At 30.3% G+C, this 15,585-nt stretch overlaps 1 protein-coding gene across 18 annotated transcripts in view; it reads left to right on the forward strand.

Annotated features, from left to right (window-relative positions):
• The first annotated feature begins 7,757 nt into the window (after positions 1-7,757).
• Positions 7,758-15,585, forward strand: part of LOC110672097 (uncharacterized) — a 30,446-nt gene continuing 22,618 nt past the window's right edge. For 2 of the 18 annotated variants that reach the window (XR_009142538.1, XR_009142539.1), the window contains exons 1-4: positions 7,758-8,154; positions 8,528-8,620; positions 10,067-10,955; positions 12,514-12,752. Coding sequence is in view for 5 of the 18 variants with exons in the window: in XM_058132039.1 (XP_057988022.1) it covers positions 8,116-8,154; positions 8,538-8,620; positions 13,746-13,903; positions 14,980-15,027 (328 nt within the window). In the remaining 13 variants the exon portion in view is untranslated. Of the gene's footprint in view, positions 8,155-8,527; positions 8,621-10,066; positions 10,956-11,035; positions 12,445-12,513; positions 12,753-13,745; positions 13,904-14,979; positions 15,028-15,585 lie in introns of those variants that run through there. The other 16 variants (XR_009142536.1, XM_058132039.1, XR_002498205.2 and 13 more) reach the window with 14 other exon arrangements.

Here is a 15,585-nt window from a genome sequence, read left to right on the forward strand (position 1 = left end):
TTCTTTGTTAAAGTTTGGAAGCATTTTATGGGTGTTTGCTTGGTGAAGAAATTTTTTTAGCTTTGAGGAGTTATTGATATATCCAGTTTGGACAGCCATGGAGTTGTATACTTGATGATTTATTCTTACATATATTTGATGGGAAATTATGTTGAGTAGGGTGATTAATGTCCTAGTAAGTTATTTCCATGTATATGTGGTGATTGTGCAATTGGGATTGAAGTTGAAGAAATTATGGACACTTTGGCAATGTGAAGCATTTCGGCAACCTTGAGGCTTCTTGATGAGTGTTTAAATTCATGAAGATATTGGGTAAATTGTGACATTGAGGATTGATGAATATGTATGTAAATTGGTTGTGGAAATTGTATGTAACAATTAGGAGTGTTTATGTGTATTTATGGTTGTATTTGGACTTTGTGAATTAGAGTTTCATTTGGTGTATTGAAGATAATTGTATTCTGCCCAAAGTGACTTTAAAGTGAAGTGATATATGGTTTTGGTAATGTACCAAATCAGAATTGGTAAGAGAGATGGACTTATAGCAAGGTAATGTGTAATTGCTAGATGTTTAAGTAATGTATTTAAGGACAGTGAGCATTTCAGCCTATAACTCTAAATATGTAACTCCAATTGGTATAAGACCAATTGGAGGTGAAACTAGGCACAAAATGTGCCAACTTTTATGAAGGAAGCATACCAAAATTCTGTTTGCAAGGTAGCTTGAAAAATGACCAAATCCGGATTAAGTGCAAGTGAGGCCTGAAAACTGACCATTTGGGCAGCAGTTAGTGTTTAGACCATAACTCACTCAAAACAGGTCCAATTGACCTGAAATTTTAACCATGAATAGTTAAGACCCATATCTACAAGTCTTATGAAGACACCAAAGCCCAAAAATGACCATAAGCAAGTCAAATAGCTTGCATAAGGTCGGGTCTAAAAACTGGCCGAACCAAAGTTGACCAAAATTTACCTAAAATGACCAAATTTGATGCTATTTGACCAGCAACAGTAAGATGACCATAACTTGGTCTACATAACTCAGAATGACCTAAAATTTTGCCCCGCATTCTGTAAGACATAGATCTACAAGTTTGTAGTTTTGACCGAAACCCGAAAACCGAGGGAACTAGGTCTTCCGGCTAGGTCAAACTAGTATACCGGAATCCAACAAGTTGCAATAAAATGCACTAAACAAGGAAATGAAATTGGTAACGTGTACCAACCCTAAAACACTATCAAATGTGACATATTAGTGACACTAAAACCTAATTTACCTAGAACGCATCGAGGGTCGATATATTAGGTTGTTAAGCAAATAATAGCTTTCAGTGAATTACTTATCAAGCATTATCGTTAGAGACAATTTAATTTAGTACTGAAACACTTCAAATTGTGTTTCTCAGTTACCAAAGACTCAGGAAAAGGGAAGGAAACACTGAGTCCAGACCAAGAGACAGTTATCAGAGGTTTGTGCACTGTGACTATTTCTTTTGAATTATTTTCAATTGAAATAAATTTTGACTATTTGTATATTATTGTTTTAAATTGTGAAACTGTGAAAAATTATTTGAATAATATTTGATGGATACTTATTGATTGAAAAGCACTATAAATGGTTTGAAACCACAGCTATCATGTGTACTGATTGTATTCCTCACTAACTTGTCTAGTGGGACGAATTGAATTCCCTCTCTGGCTGAAGTGTTGAGGTGTGTGCCTGTTGAGGACGAATTGGATGAGTACTCATATTTTTGCTAGCTAGCTATGTTATTCCTCATTAGTCATCGACTTTTGGGACGAATTGAATACCTCATTAGCCATCGGCTTTTGGGACGAATTGAACTTTGGAACATGATTAAGCTGTGTGTGATTTATTGATACGTATTATAAGATTGTGAAATGGAGTTAAATTCTTATTGACATTCACTGTCTTTTGAATTTAATCATGATTGGATTTATTGAAATTATTGTGATATTGAGAAATGGAGTTTAAATTCTTGTTGATAATTACTGTCTTGAATTTAACTATGGTTTTAAGTATCCACTATTTATATAACTTGTGAATTGTGATTTAAAGTTGTATTTGGTTAATGTTGTGTACCACTTAGACATTATCTCAGCGATAGCTTTTTATTGCTGTCGCAGGTAAACAGACAGACAAGGCAGCAAACTAGGTTGCTAGTACCTCCAGCGAGAGATTACCGGGTATAATGAATATACCAACATTTTGCATTTTGTACTGTAATGTATGACCACTGTATGTACATATTGTTTTTGGTTTTGAGCAGTTGTAAATTCAAATTGTACCTTGAAGTTGTAAAATAATTATGAGTTATTTTGGCTTGTAAAAATTGTATTATATTTCTTTTATCTCAGTCTTTGAAAATCACTGTGGATTTGAGTTGAGAAATATGTTGTGTTGAGAAATATATTGGAGTTGAGATTTGGAAAAATATTGAAGTGCTTTTTACAGGTTTCCTGAAGAACTGTTTTATCCAAAATACAGATGGCACTCTGCCAAAATTTTTACAGAAATTCCAAATAAGTCAAATGTGTTAGTTCTATCACTTCAGTTCAAAAAGGTTTTTAACACCTGTAAATAGTGCTCACCACTGTAAAAGAAGTAAGAAAAGTTTTTAAAATCCCTTGTAGTGTATTTAATGGGTTATCAGTAGAAGGAGTTGGTAATTCATTAGATATACTACGGGATCATGTTATGCCTTACAGAGGGGTAGGGTGTGACAACTAACATCCTCCTCACATTCCCTATCTACTTGAAGGACTGAACCGAGATATTTAAAGTGATTACTTTGGGACAGTACCACTCCTTCTAAACTAATTCCTTCCCTATCACTAGTTTGGCCTTCACTGAACTTGCAACGTATGTATTCTGTCTTCATTCTACTTAACTTAAAGCCCTTTGACTCTAGAGTACTTCTCCAAAGCTTTAGCTTTCTATTGATTCCTTCTCGCGTCTCATCTATCAGAATAATATCATCCGCAAGCATCATGCACCAAGGAATACTCTTTTGTCTATGTTTCGTCAATTCATCTAAAACTAATGTAAAAAGGTAAGGGCTTATAGCTGATCCTTAGTGTAATTCAATTGAGATCGGAAAATCTCTTGTGTCCCCTTCCACTGTGCGCACAATAGTAGTTGTTCCTTCATACATATCTTTCAACACTTGTATGTATTTAAGTTCTAACACATTCCATAAGATATCTCTTGGAACACTATCATAAGCCTTTTCCAAATCAATAAAAACCATGTGTAGATCTTTCTTCACATCTTTATATTTCTCCATCAACCTTCTAATGAGAAAGATCGCTTCTATAGTTGAACGATCAGGCATGAAGCTAAATTGATTGAGAGAGATAGAAGTATCATGACGTAGTCGATGCTCCATAACTCTCTCTCACAACTTCATAGTATGGCTCATGAGTTTAATTCCTCTATAGTTTGAGCAACTCTATATGTCTCTCTTATTTTTAAAAATATGTACTAAAATACTCTTCCTCCATTCATCAGGCATTTTCTTTGAATTTAGAATCTTATTAAATAATTTAGTTAACTATGTCACTCTCATATCTCCCAAATACTTTCACACTTCAATTGGTATTCCATCGAGTCCACAGTCCACAGGCTTTACCCACTTTTATTCTCTTAAGTGCTTCCTTTACTTCTAAAGATCTAATCCTTCTAGTATAATTCACATTCTTTTCTATTGTTCTATAGTCTATATTCACGCTATTACCATTTTGACTATTATTAAAGAGATCATTAAAATAATTTCTCCATCTTTCTTTAATGTCCTCATCTTTCACAAAAACTTTTCCTTCTTTATCCTTAATGCACATAACTATAAGTTTCTTTTATGACGAATCATAAAATTGATTAATTAATGTTTTTGGAGGCAATATTTCCCAATTTTTGAAGGTATAAATTTTTAGTGATAAAAAATTTTTTTGGTGACAATAAATATTGTGATAAATAAAAATCAATCGTGACAATTATTATTTCGTCACATAAAAGTTTTTTATGATGACGAATTATAAACACGTCACAAACGGCTTGGTTGAAGACAAATATTAAAATTCATCATCTATTTTATAGGGAAATTGTTTTTAATTTTTATGCGACAAATGAATTGTTGTAAAATAATAATTTATATAAAATGATGATGAATTATAAACATTCACAATAAATTTTAGATGAAGGATTTTTACTTTTTGTGACAAATCCATATTTCGTCATTAAATTGACAAAATTGATGACAAATATTAAAATTCGTCATCTATTTTATATGGAATTTTTTTTTTTTGACAAAATGAATCGTTGTAAATTAGTTATCATTATAAATAATATTGCATCACTACAACTTAATGTTTGATGATAAATTTTAAAAATTGTCATTAACTAGTCTCTTGTTAAAATATTATCAAAATTGTTTATGACAAAAAAAAATCGTAGCAAAATAAATTTTATCATGATAATAAATATTTCATTAGTAAAAATAAATGATTACGAATTATATATGTTATTAAATATTATCTTTTATAATTAACTTGATAATTGAAGACAAAAATTTTGTGAGCAATATTTCTAAATAAGTTTTAAATGGTAAAAAAATTTTAATGATAAAAAAGTTATTTTTTGTGAGGATAAATATTGTAGTAAACAAACTATTCTATTATGACAATTTTTATTGTGTCATTCAAAAGTAATTTATAGAATTATAAACATATTCTATAATTAAAAAAAAAATTTTGAATAACAAAAAAGAGATTATAATAATCAATTTACTTATATTTATTTATTTATATAAAATTGCATATAATTTATTATTTTGAATTTATTCACTCATTTTAAGTAACTCTTATTTCTCATTATTTATTTATTTTTCAAGTACTGGTATTGCGTGGGTAGAGATTTTCATGCTATAGCAAGTCAAATCCTACATATTGAAATTTACAAATGATAATTGTGTGGTTGTTACAGCCAAACCCAGCGCATGCCTTAGGGCCCCCGCATTTTTTTTTTTTTTAAATTGATATATTATAAGTAAATGGAATAGAGAAAGACCAAGCACTTAAGTAAGCCTTTTGACTCCCTATTTTCTTAAATATTATATAAAGTTAAAACAATTTAAATCCATGTTGTATTCTTAATTTTGATGTAATTAAATAATTAAATTGTCTGTCATTTTTTATTTGTATTTATTTGAATTGATTTTTTATCCAATTCTTAAATTTCGATTCCTATAATTTCTAACTTTAATTTATAGGTTAGGATTTATAATTTTAGACAGTTAACTAGAAAAGAATTTGATTATTTTAATTAAAATTCAAATATTTTATAATTTTGAGTGTTGATTATTTTATAAATAGTTGTGTTGTTATTATTTTAATAGTAAATTTGTATTTTTTTAATATGGTTTTCTTATTATTTTTGTTTTCAACATAATTGATAAAATACCTCAATTAATTTATGCTTTTTATGCTTCAATTTATAAGTAATTAATTGAGAATATTTTTTATAATATATAATAGGATGTTGATCGATAAAGTATAATCAATATAGTATGCAAACAATTATGCTGTCAAAATTTTTTAATTTGAGGTATGTGTGCCAATTTTGATAAAAAAAAAAAAAAAGGTGTGTATACTAGCAAATTTAGATAGCGGCTTCCGGAAGACTTAAGTGATGGTCTATTTATATGAATATCATTAAATTTATATTATTTGCATATTTTTTTTAAGTTAGTTGTTTAGATATTTATTAAAATTTATATTACTTATTTTAATTGATTGCATTTATATATTGATAAAAAATGAATATATATATATATATATATATATATATATAATTGAAATAAAATATATTAAAGTTATTATAATTAAAATATATTATATTTAATTTAAAATTAATTTTCAATAATTTTAATTAATATTATTTAAAATAATAAGCTTTTAATGCTAATTGAAATAGAAATGCTAAAGTTAGTGACTACATTGACCTTTCCTCCTCCTTTAATAGCCCTTGGATCGTTGTAATCTACGCCAAAAAAAAAACAAGCCTCATTTCAATTTCAACCCATTATGGAAGTTGACAAGTTATAAGATTAGATAAAAAAACAGAAACCTAAAATTAAAATATAATTATTTGTCATTTTCTTAGGAATTATAATTTTAAATAGTTAACTACAAAAGAATTTAATTATTTTAATTGAAATTCAAATATTTCATAATTTTAAATGTTGATTATTTTATAAATAGTTATGTTGTTATTATTTTAATAGTAAATTTACATTTTTTTAATCTATTTTTTCTTATTAATTTCTTTTTCAACATATTTAATAAAATTCCTCAATGAATTTATGCTTTTTATGCTTCAATTTATAAGTAATTAATTGACAATATTTTTTTATAATATATAGTAGGATGTCAATCAAAAAATTATAATTAATCTAATATTCAAACAATCATACTGCAAAAAATTTTTAATTTAAGGTATGTGCACCAGTTTTGATTAAGAAAAAATGTACGTGCACTAGTAAATCTAGGCGGTGACTCCTAACAAATTTAAGTGATGGTCTGTTAATATGAATATTATTAAATTTATATTACGTATATATTTTCTTAAATTAGTTGTTTAGATATTTGTTAAAATTCATATTACTTATTTTAATTGCATTTATATAATAATAAAATATATATATATATATATATTTGAAAATTAGCCATCTATAGTTTATAAAATATATTATTTATCAAAAATTTATAAATTACATTGTTGGATAAATGTATTATTTGTAAATTTTTATTAACTATAATAATTATACAACTTTTAAATTTTGGCCCCCTTTATCATTCAATCCTGCGTCCGGCCCTAGGCTATTATATCTTACAATTGTGCCATTTCACACCAATTCAATCCACATGCAATATATTATGATAAGGATGACAATGGGTTAATTTTTTTTTTTTTAATGTATGATTTGATCGAATCTTATTTATATTGGGTTTGAATTTTATGTGTTAGATTAATTAAACATAAAATATATTAATTTATATTAATATTTATAAATTTTTATATAATATATTTTAAATAAATAGAATTTAAATATTTTACAGACTTATAAATTTCTTAATACACACACCAAGATCCTTCGAATGACATCATTCCTACTGAAGAAATATATTTGGGGTAATTTTCTTTAGACTTATTATAATCTAATATATTGTTATGCTATCTTATTTATTTCCAAAAAATACAAATATACAACATTATAGTTTACTGTTAAAATTACTATTTATATTTTAAATAAAATATTTAAAATTTTTTATAATGATAATATTATATAAATAAATTTATAATAACTAATAAATATAGATAAAATTATAAACTATGAGTTTAATATTAACTATTTTAGAAATAATAAATATAATTTTGATATATTCAAATATTAAATTTTAATAAAATAATAAAATTAAATATTATATAAGTGAGCTAATATCCACTTCTCACATTTCTTTTCGGGTTAATTAATACTCCTTTTTACCTAAATTCATAAAAGAAACATGAATCTTAATATGCTTCTTTTTTTAAATCTTAATATAGTTTTAACAATATATATATATATATATATATTACGTATACGATATCAGAATCTCATTTTATATTATAATAAAATAAATATTGTTTTTTGAAACCAATAAAATAAATATGTTATAATTCTTTTAACATATATATTAATAACATATACATGTTACTGTTCATCCCTCCCCTTTCTTTATCTCCTTTCCTCTCTATCCATCCCGTCTTCTCTGTCCTTCCTTCAAAATACCTTCACACTCTCGAAATTACCCATGGGTCAATGTCTTTCTCTTCATTAGCATCAACAATTTCTGATGCTTTGGATGGAAACGATAGCTTGGTTAAAGATTTGCTTCAATTTCTTCTTTCATTTGCTTTACCACACACAGCCAAGCATCAACACCTAGACTCCTCTCTTCCTCAACCCAGCGATGCCAATGATCCATCCAGTGTCAATCAACCGAATCTTCAATTAATCGAAGCTTCAATCCATTGAATTTATTCCCCTGAAGATGATTGTTATCTTCAAACAATTAAATTTCTGCCCTAAGGTACAAATGATGTTATTTTTTTAGCTGATTTTGTTTTTAATTTGAGCTCATATAAACAATTTTAGTTATTAATTTTTTATAAAATTCCAAAGCTAAAATGAAGTAATTATATTTAAGAGTAATGTTGTATATGAATAATAATACAATTGGTTTTGGCATATTAGATTAATTTTTAAGGAAAAAATTGATATTAAGATATGTTTATTATTATTAAAAAGGAAAAAAAAATATTTTCTGACTAATAAGATACAAAATACTAATATTAACCCTCAATTAAAATTACCAGGAAATTTTAATATTTGCAGTATTTTTAGTGGGTCGGTAACTTTGCCCTAAAATAATTCTCTTTTATCTCTATCCCTCTCACAAATAGCTTCTCATAGATGCAACAAATTCTGGAGCTTTTAGCGCAAATGAAGATTGAGGGCTGGATATATTGGAATTGGGTTCCCACTGTTGAATTTAGGTTGGCTTAAAATTTTGTTTTTGTTTTTTTTTTCTTTTTTGTGCATAGGTTGGTTTAAACTTAATTATGATTAGTTGCTTAATTAGGTCGTTAATGGTCAAGGAGTGATGGTCTATGTTTTTTCTAGTTTTATTGGAGTCTAGATTTTAGTGAAGCAATAAAATGTCATTCATTGTTTATTGGTTTGATTTCTATGAAATTGTTATGGTTATCATGTATGAAGAAGGTTGATTCTTTTGTGGACTGATAGTGTGGTATGAATTGAAATAGTCTTATTGTTGGAATGATGTCGTAAGATGGTTTGTTTCAATTGATAAAAACTTGGTATCAGTGTTTTGGGATTGTTGAAGAAAGTTTGGATTGAGATATGGCAAAAATAATAACTTTTATTGCTTGATAGTGGACAATTCATATGTATCTATTTTTTTGTCTATGATCTACAAAATGAAAGTTTTTTTTTTCATTGTCATTTTAAAAAATTCTCATTCGGAAAGTGATTATTGCTGCTATCAAGTTATTGGTTTTATTGAGTTCTTGCATTTTATTGGTCTCTACTGTTTTTGTTAATGGTCTGGGTTGTGGCCACTGCATTATTTTTTGATGGGGTTTGATTTGATTGGTATTTAGTCTCGGATTTTTTTGGGTTGGAGCTTCTGCCTTATTTGGCGACTACTGATCGCTAGAGTTTTTGCATTTCTTAGTGTAACCTTCTTGCGATTCTGAAGTATATTTCTGATCCAATTTTGCTCCAATTTCACTTTATGGGTAGTTTTACTTGTGTACACTGTACCCTCGTTTAATAATGAAAAACTAAAATATTTCTTCAATTTTTTTTTGCTCATTCTTGTGGACCTAAAACTTTTATCTCTGCCTATCTAAGTAGCAAAAGCATTACAATTTTGTTAATATGTTCTGTACTATTCTTCAGTTGTTCTTGTACATTGTCTACTATTTCTATAAACTACAACTACTACTCGATTCCTATAACTTGCACATTATCATGAAAATTATCACAAATTATTTTGCAGTTTGCATTATCATGAAAAGACTAATTAATAGAAAATATTAATTAAATTTATTTCCTTCTATATTAACTAATTACTAAACATAAGCAAGTATTCACAATCAACGATTTAATTTTGCCCCAATTAATATAGAAATATATAATTTATTTCTTTTTATATGTTAATGATTTAGATTTAGATTTCTATTTTAATTTTATAGTGAATGTAATTTTTCCCCCTCCATTTACTTTGCTTCCATTGATTGTGATATTTTTATAAATAATTTTTATAAAAAAAAGTCTTCATTATTTTCTCTATTCAACTCTTTGCACTGTTAAAGAAAATTTTAAAAGCAGATTTAATTGCTAAAGGTAAAGTAAAGGAAAATTTTTAATTTGGAGAATGATAACATTAATGAAATTATTCAACAACTACTTTACAGGTCATCGTTGTGAAATAAAATATGCTATATGGGTCATCATTGATACCTGCCAAAAGAACACAGATGGAGGAGAAGTAGGAAGTTCAATGGTAAGAAAGAAGATGGGGAGGCACCTAACTAATAGGTGAAGATGTTTTGTTGCATTTGGATCAATTACCCATATGTATACCAAGGAAGCATCCAACAAACAGAAAGAGAAAACATTCTTCAAGTGAATTAAATTGGACAAAACGAAGCATATTTTTTGAGTTGCCTTATTAGAGTCAGTTAAAATTGAGGCATAATCATGCGTTGCATATTGAAAAGAATATATGTGAGAGTATATTGCGGACCCTTATGACCATTGAAGGAAAGACAAAGATATTGTGAAGGAAAGAAAAGATTTGGAAGATCTAGGAATATGAAAGGAGTTACATATGGTAAAGAGAAGTGATGGAAAATATATGATACCGACTGGATGTTATGTGATGAAAAAGAAAGAATGAAAAAGATTTTGTGATTTTTTAAAGTCTATTAAATTTCCAAATGGATATGCCTCTAACATCTCTCGCTGTGTCAATGCAAGTGATTAAAAGATATTGGGATCAAAAAGCCATGATTGTCATTTTCTTTTGCAACGGATATTTCCTGTTGGCATTTGTGGGCGCTCAAACAAATAGGTATCCAACTTATTGTCCAAGTTGGGTGATTTTTTTCAGCAGCTATGTTGTAAAAAATTAAATAGAAAGGTGGGGGAGAAATTGAAAGATAATATCATAATCATACTATGCAAACTGGAAATGACCTATCCGCCTGCTTTTTTCGATGTCCTGGTTTATTTAACTGATCATTTACCCAATGAAGCTTTACTCGGACCAGTTCAATTTAAATGGATGTATCCTATTGAAAGGTAATACAATCTTTTACTAACTTTTCCCTAATAGAAAATTTCTAGTAGCATTCTCATAATCCAATCACTTTTTTCAATAGGTCATTATGTGAATTAAAACAAAGTGTTCGAAACAAAGCTCGTCCAGAAGGTTCGATTGCATAAGCATATGTTACAAAGGAATGTTTAAGCTTTTGTTCAATGTATTTGCATGGTATTAAAACATGATTTAATCGAGATGAGAGAAATAATGATATTGACAATTTTAGTGGCTTATCTATATTCTCACAAAAGTGTCACCCATTTGGTGCTATAAAATTTGTTGAGTTATCAAAAGAAGAGTTCAACATGGCACAATGGTATGTCTTACAAAATTGCGAGGAAGTAAAGCCTTATTTCGAGTGAGCATATGATAACTAATTTGGTTAATGTATTATTTTCTGGTTGCTCTAAAAATAATTAATTTATTAATCTAAAAACTTTGTCCTAGGGAGCATAAGACAGAGCTACAATTGTAAGGTTGTCGAAATATAGATCAAAGACATAGAGAGCAATTTATGATATGGTTCCAACAACGTGTAAGCATATGTTATGTATGTGTATAATATCTAATTTATAGGCAATGACAAAATGTTTATTTTTATAAATTTTATGTTTAGATGGCACATTCGTATGACAAAGAACCATCAGAATCCATTGAAGCTCTCTATTCGTTATCATGTGCTCCATGTAGATGTGTTAAAAAGTACATAGGCTGCATTTTGAATGGAGTGTGATATCTTACAAAAGAACGTGATCATCGTCGCACAAGTCAAAATAGTGGGATTGTAATTGAAGGAAGCCATAGTGATGAGACTATTGATTTTTATGGGGAGCTTATTGATATTATTCAGTTAGATTATGTTAATGATAAGCACATTATTCTTTTCAAATGCAGCTCGTTTGACCTGGGGAAAAAAAAACAAGGGTTAAAAAGGAAGGAAATATAGTTAGTGTTAAGATTATTGGGCGTTGGCATCAAAATGACCCTTATATTTTAGCACATTAAGCAAAACAATTTTTTTATATAGATGACCCAAAATTAGGAAGTGAGTGGCAAGTGATACAACCATTTCAACATAAGTATATATATGATGTTGATGAGCTACAGAATGAAGCCATGGATGTTCATTGCTTGCAAGTTGTTGAGCATGAAGTATATCAAGAGAATGAAGTTGATTTAATTGAAATTAGGGGGAGGAATTACATTTGCTGCATAGGGTTGATATTGATTCAGAAGATATTGAGTCAGTACTAATTTCAAAACTTCCTGAATGTGATAAAGATGATAATTTTGTAGATGATGTTGATGAAACTAATAGCTTAGAAGACACATTAGTTGATTATGTGAATAGTGATAAAGACATACAAAACATTCCTGATGATGATGATGATGATAACTTTGATGTTTGATTTGAGATGTCTAATGCGTGTCTAGGTAATCTAATCTTAATTTTTTATTTTGATTATGATTATGCATTCATTTCTATTGGATTCTTTTAATTATATCATACATGGTTGTAATTTTTTATAATTATAGGTTGAATAATGGCTTTTGGTGGTCTATTGCTAAAGGAAAAGGCAAGTTGTACTGCAAAGAAAAAGCAACCCAATCCTTTCTAGAGTCATTTTATTGAGTGTTTTACATCTGGTTCCTCTAATCTAGATATTAGAGGGCTACTAAGTCGAGCAAGTGTTGAACGCGTTCAAGGTATATCTAGTCCGCCAAATGATGGATCTTTGGAGATGGAATTGAAATACCTAATCCTCCATTGAATGGTAATCATCAAGTCTCATCATAAGTACCTTTTGATAATTTATCTGATGGTGTAGTTGTGTAACACTCCTAATTTTTAAATTTATTATTTTTGGGTAAATATTGATATTTTAATTTTATTTAAATTTTAGGAAATTATTTGAAAATTTTCGAATTTTAGAAATCGGGTTTGATTACCCGAAAATATAAAACTTTGATGATTTTTAAAAAATTAATTTAAAGACCACATGGCAAAACTAAAAATATATTTGGAGTCTACAAAATTTTCTGAGTTTTCTATAATTTTTTCGTAATTTTTGGGTCTCATTTTCGGTCCTAAGGCAGAGTAAAAATTTAAAATTTTGTATCTTGAATTGGGCCAGTCAAATCAAATCAGATCGGATCGGACCGATCGAATCGGACCGGCCCTTTTCTTTTTCTTCTTCCTTCTCCCTCGCATGCCCGAACTCGCCTCCTTCCCCTCCCATTTTCTCTCTCCTCCCTCACCCCCAGGGCGCGCCGCTGCCTCCCCACCTCGCCGGTGCGCCTCCCCGATGCCTCCCCATGGCCAGCTGTTGTCCCAGGTGGCTGGAAAACGCGCGCGAATGCCTTCCCTGCGCGCTCGACACCCTTCACCTTCCCGGTCGAAATCCGGCAGATTCGGCCACTGATTGGGCCGGGTCTTGTGTTAAACACCATCTACACCTCGAGAGCTTTCCACGGACACCAAGAACACCAAAATTCATCGAGCGATTTGTTCAATTTTTGTTCGGAAAGTTTTAGCCCATTTTGACTTTTGGGCTAGATTTTCTCGCAAATCGTGAACCCCACGAAAAAACCGAGTACTAGAGCGCTCCACTCATCGAGAGCTTCGCAGCAATATAAATTTCAAAATTTTTCGATACCGTTTTTTGATGGGTCCCACGGAACTTCGTAGTATTTTTTCGAGCATTAAATGAGCTTAGAAAATTTCTTAAAAATTATATACTAACTCCCGTGTTGTGGGCTTCGTGTAGGTACCTTCAATTCGCGGAAATTCGACAGTTGTCTAGGTCTGTGAATTTCCGGCCAGACAGACTGGCTACTGAAAAAGTCTCCGAATTGGATCGAGATTTTGGCTACCCCACCATTGTCAGACGTCCCGAGCGCGTCTCCGGAGTCAAAATCAGCATAGGTAAACCCGAACATTACTTTTTCGTAATTTTCTAGTGCTTAAATGGGATTAAAAATCCATTAAATATTCATGGTAGCTTAGAAAATTATGATTCTTTTTGTAATAGCCTGGTAATATTGCTAAGGACCGCGGGCAAAGTTTTAGAATTTTTAGAGTTTATTTGGGTAGTTTTTGCAAAAAGGGTCAATTATAAGGACTAAACTGTAATTTTATATATTGCGATGGATGCCTGTTTGGATGGACCCAAGAGGGGCTATGTGATATGATTGAGTTGTGGGTGTATGCTTGGTAGATATAGAAGTGTGTTTTAAACCCATTTACAGGAAGGGTAGGTCCTAGGTCTAGGGGAGACTCTGCCGGATTTTCGGCACGACTTAGGACGTATTTGGTCTTTTCTTAGTTTGTATTGAGTCAATTGTGTTAAATAATTATAATAAAATTGTTAGGTGAGCCGGGACAGCCTTCTTCTTTCGCCCAGCCGCCATAGTGATTGTTGTCAAGTCTGTGAGTAAAATATTAATTTTAATTGTAATTTCGATATTATTATATGTTCAACCATGCCCATGCATTACTTATATGTATATATCTATGTAGTTAAACTCTAGGCACGTTTTATGTTGCATTCACAATTGTTAAAGTGCTATGGATGTTGTTGTGGTAATTTGGAGCAGTGTGTGTGCGTTGGCGTGCGTGTGGTATAATGTTGGCTATGGACAGGACGGATAGACATGGCTTGAGATGTTTGCTGGGACCCGGTCCTTCGAGGTAGACACGGCTTGAGTTCTTCGCTGGGACCCCGATTTGGTTTATTAAGCGAAAGTCCGGCTTGAGTTCTTCGCTGGCACAGGTTGGATTAAGAGAGTTGTATAGGGGATCAGCTCTCATATATTTATGAATTGACATTACTAGGTGTGTGAGTGCTCCAAATTACCTTTTTGCTGTTATGATGTGAAAATATTGCTGATGTTGCATTTTACTCTACAGGGTGCATTAGCTTTATATAGTTATAGAGATTATGGTTAAAATTGGTATTTTACTCTCTGAGTTGAACCTCACTCCTTTTCATTATTTTTCAGGTTACATGAGGATTTTTGTTGTGGTTACCATGCTTTTCTCCTTCGCAGGTTGTTTATTAATATTTGTGTAATTCTATTAACTCCTAGAATTTCTACATGTATTAGAAATATCTATTTTGGGGACTGTAATATAATTGTCATGTTAGGCCTGTAAACTTATTATTATATGCATGTTTGTTGGACTGGATGAGAGAGCTGAGCTCCCCTTTATTTTTATGACATTTGAGTATGTGGAGGGTGAGCTGAGCTTCCCAATTGATTATATATTGTGTTTACAGGTCGGGTGAGTCAAAACCTCCCCGTTGAAAGGTTCACTTTATGGTCGGACTTTGTCCGGTTGAATTCTTGAAATTGGGCCTTAGAGTTGGGTTAAGGAATAGTTAGGCTTATTACGGGCCTCGGGGGCTTTAGGCTGGCCCAAGTCCTAGTGCCGGTCCGGCCCATAGGTTGGGTCGTGACAAATGTGGTATCAGAGCTTAGGCTCCAGATTCATAGGGGAAAATTGTCTAAAATGTTGGGAAGATTCTAATAGGAATCACATGCGGAAAATAGGGTCCACATTCGTCTTGCATTGTCATCTTTGCTTCTAGTTTCTGCTTTATATAT

The sequence above is a fragment of the Hevea brasiliensis genome, chromosome 13, assembly GCF_030052815.1.
Source record: "Hevea brasiliensis isolate MT/VB/25A 57/8 chromosome 13, ASM3005281v1, whole genome shotgun sequence".
Classification (NCBI taxonomy): Eukaryota; Viridiplantae; Streptophyta; class Magnoliopsida; order Malpighiales; family Euphorbiaceae; genus Hevea; species Hevea brasiliensis.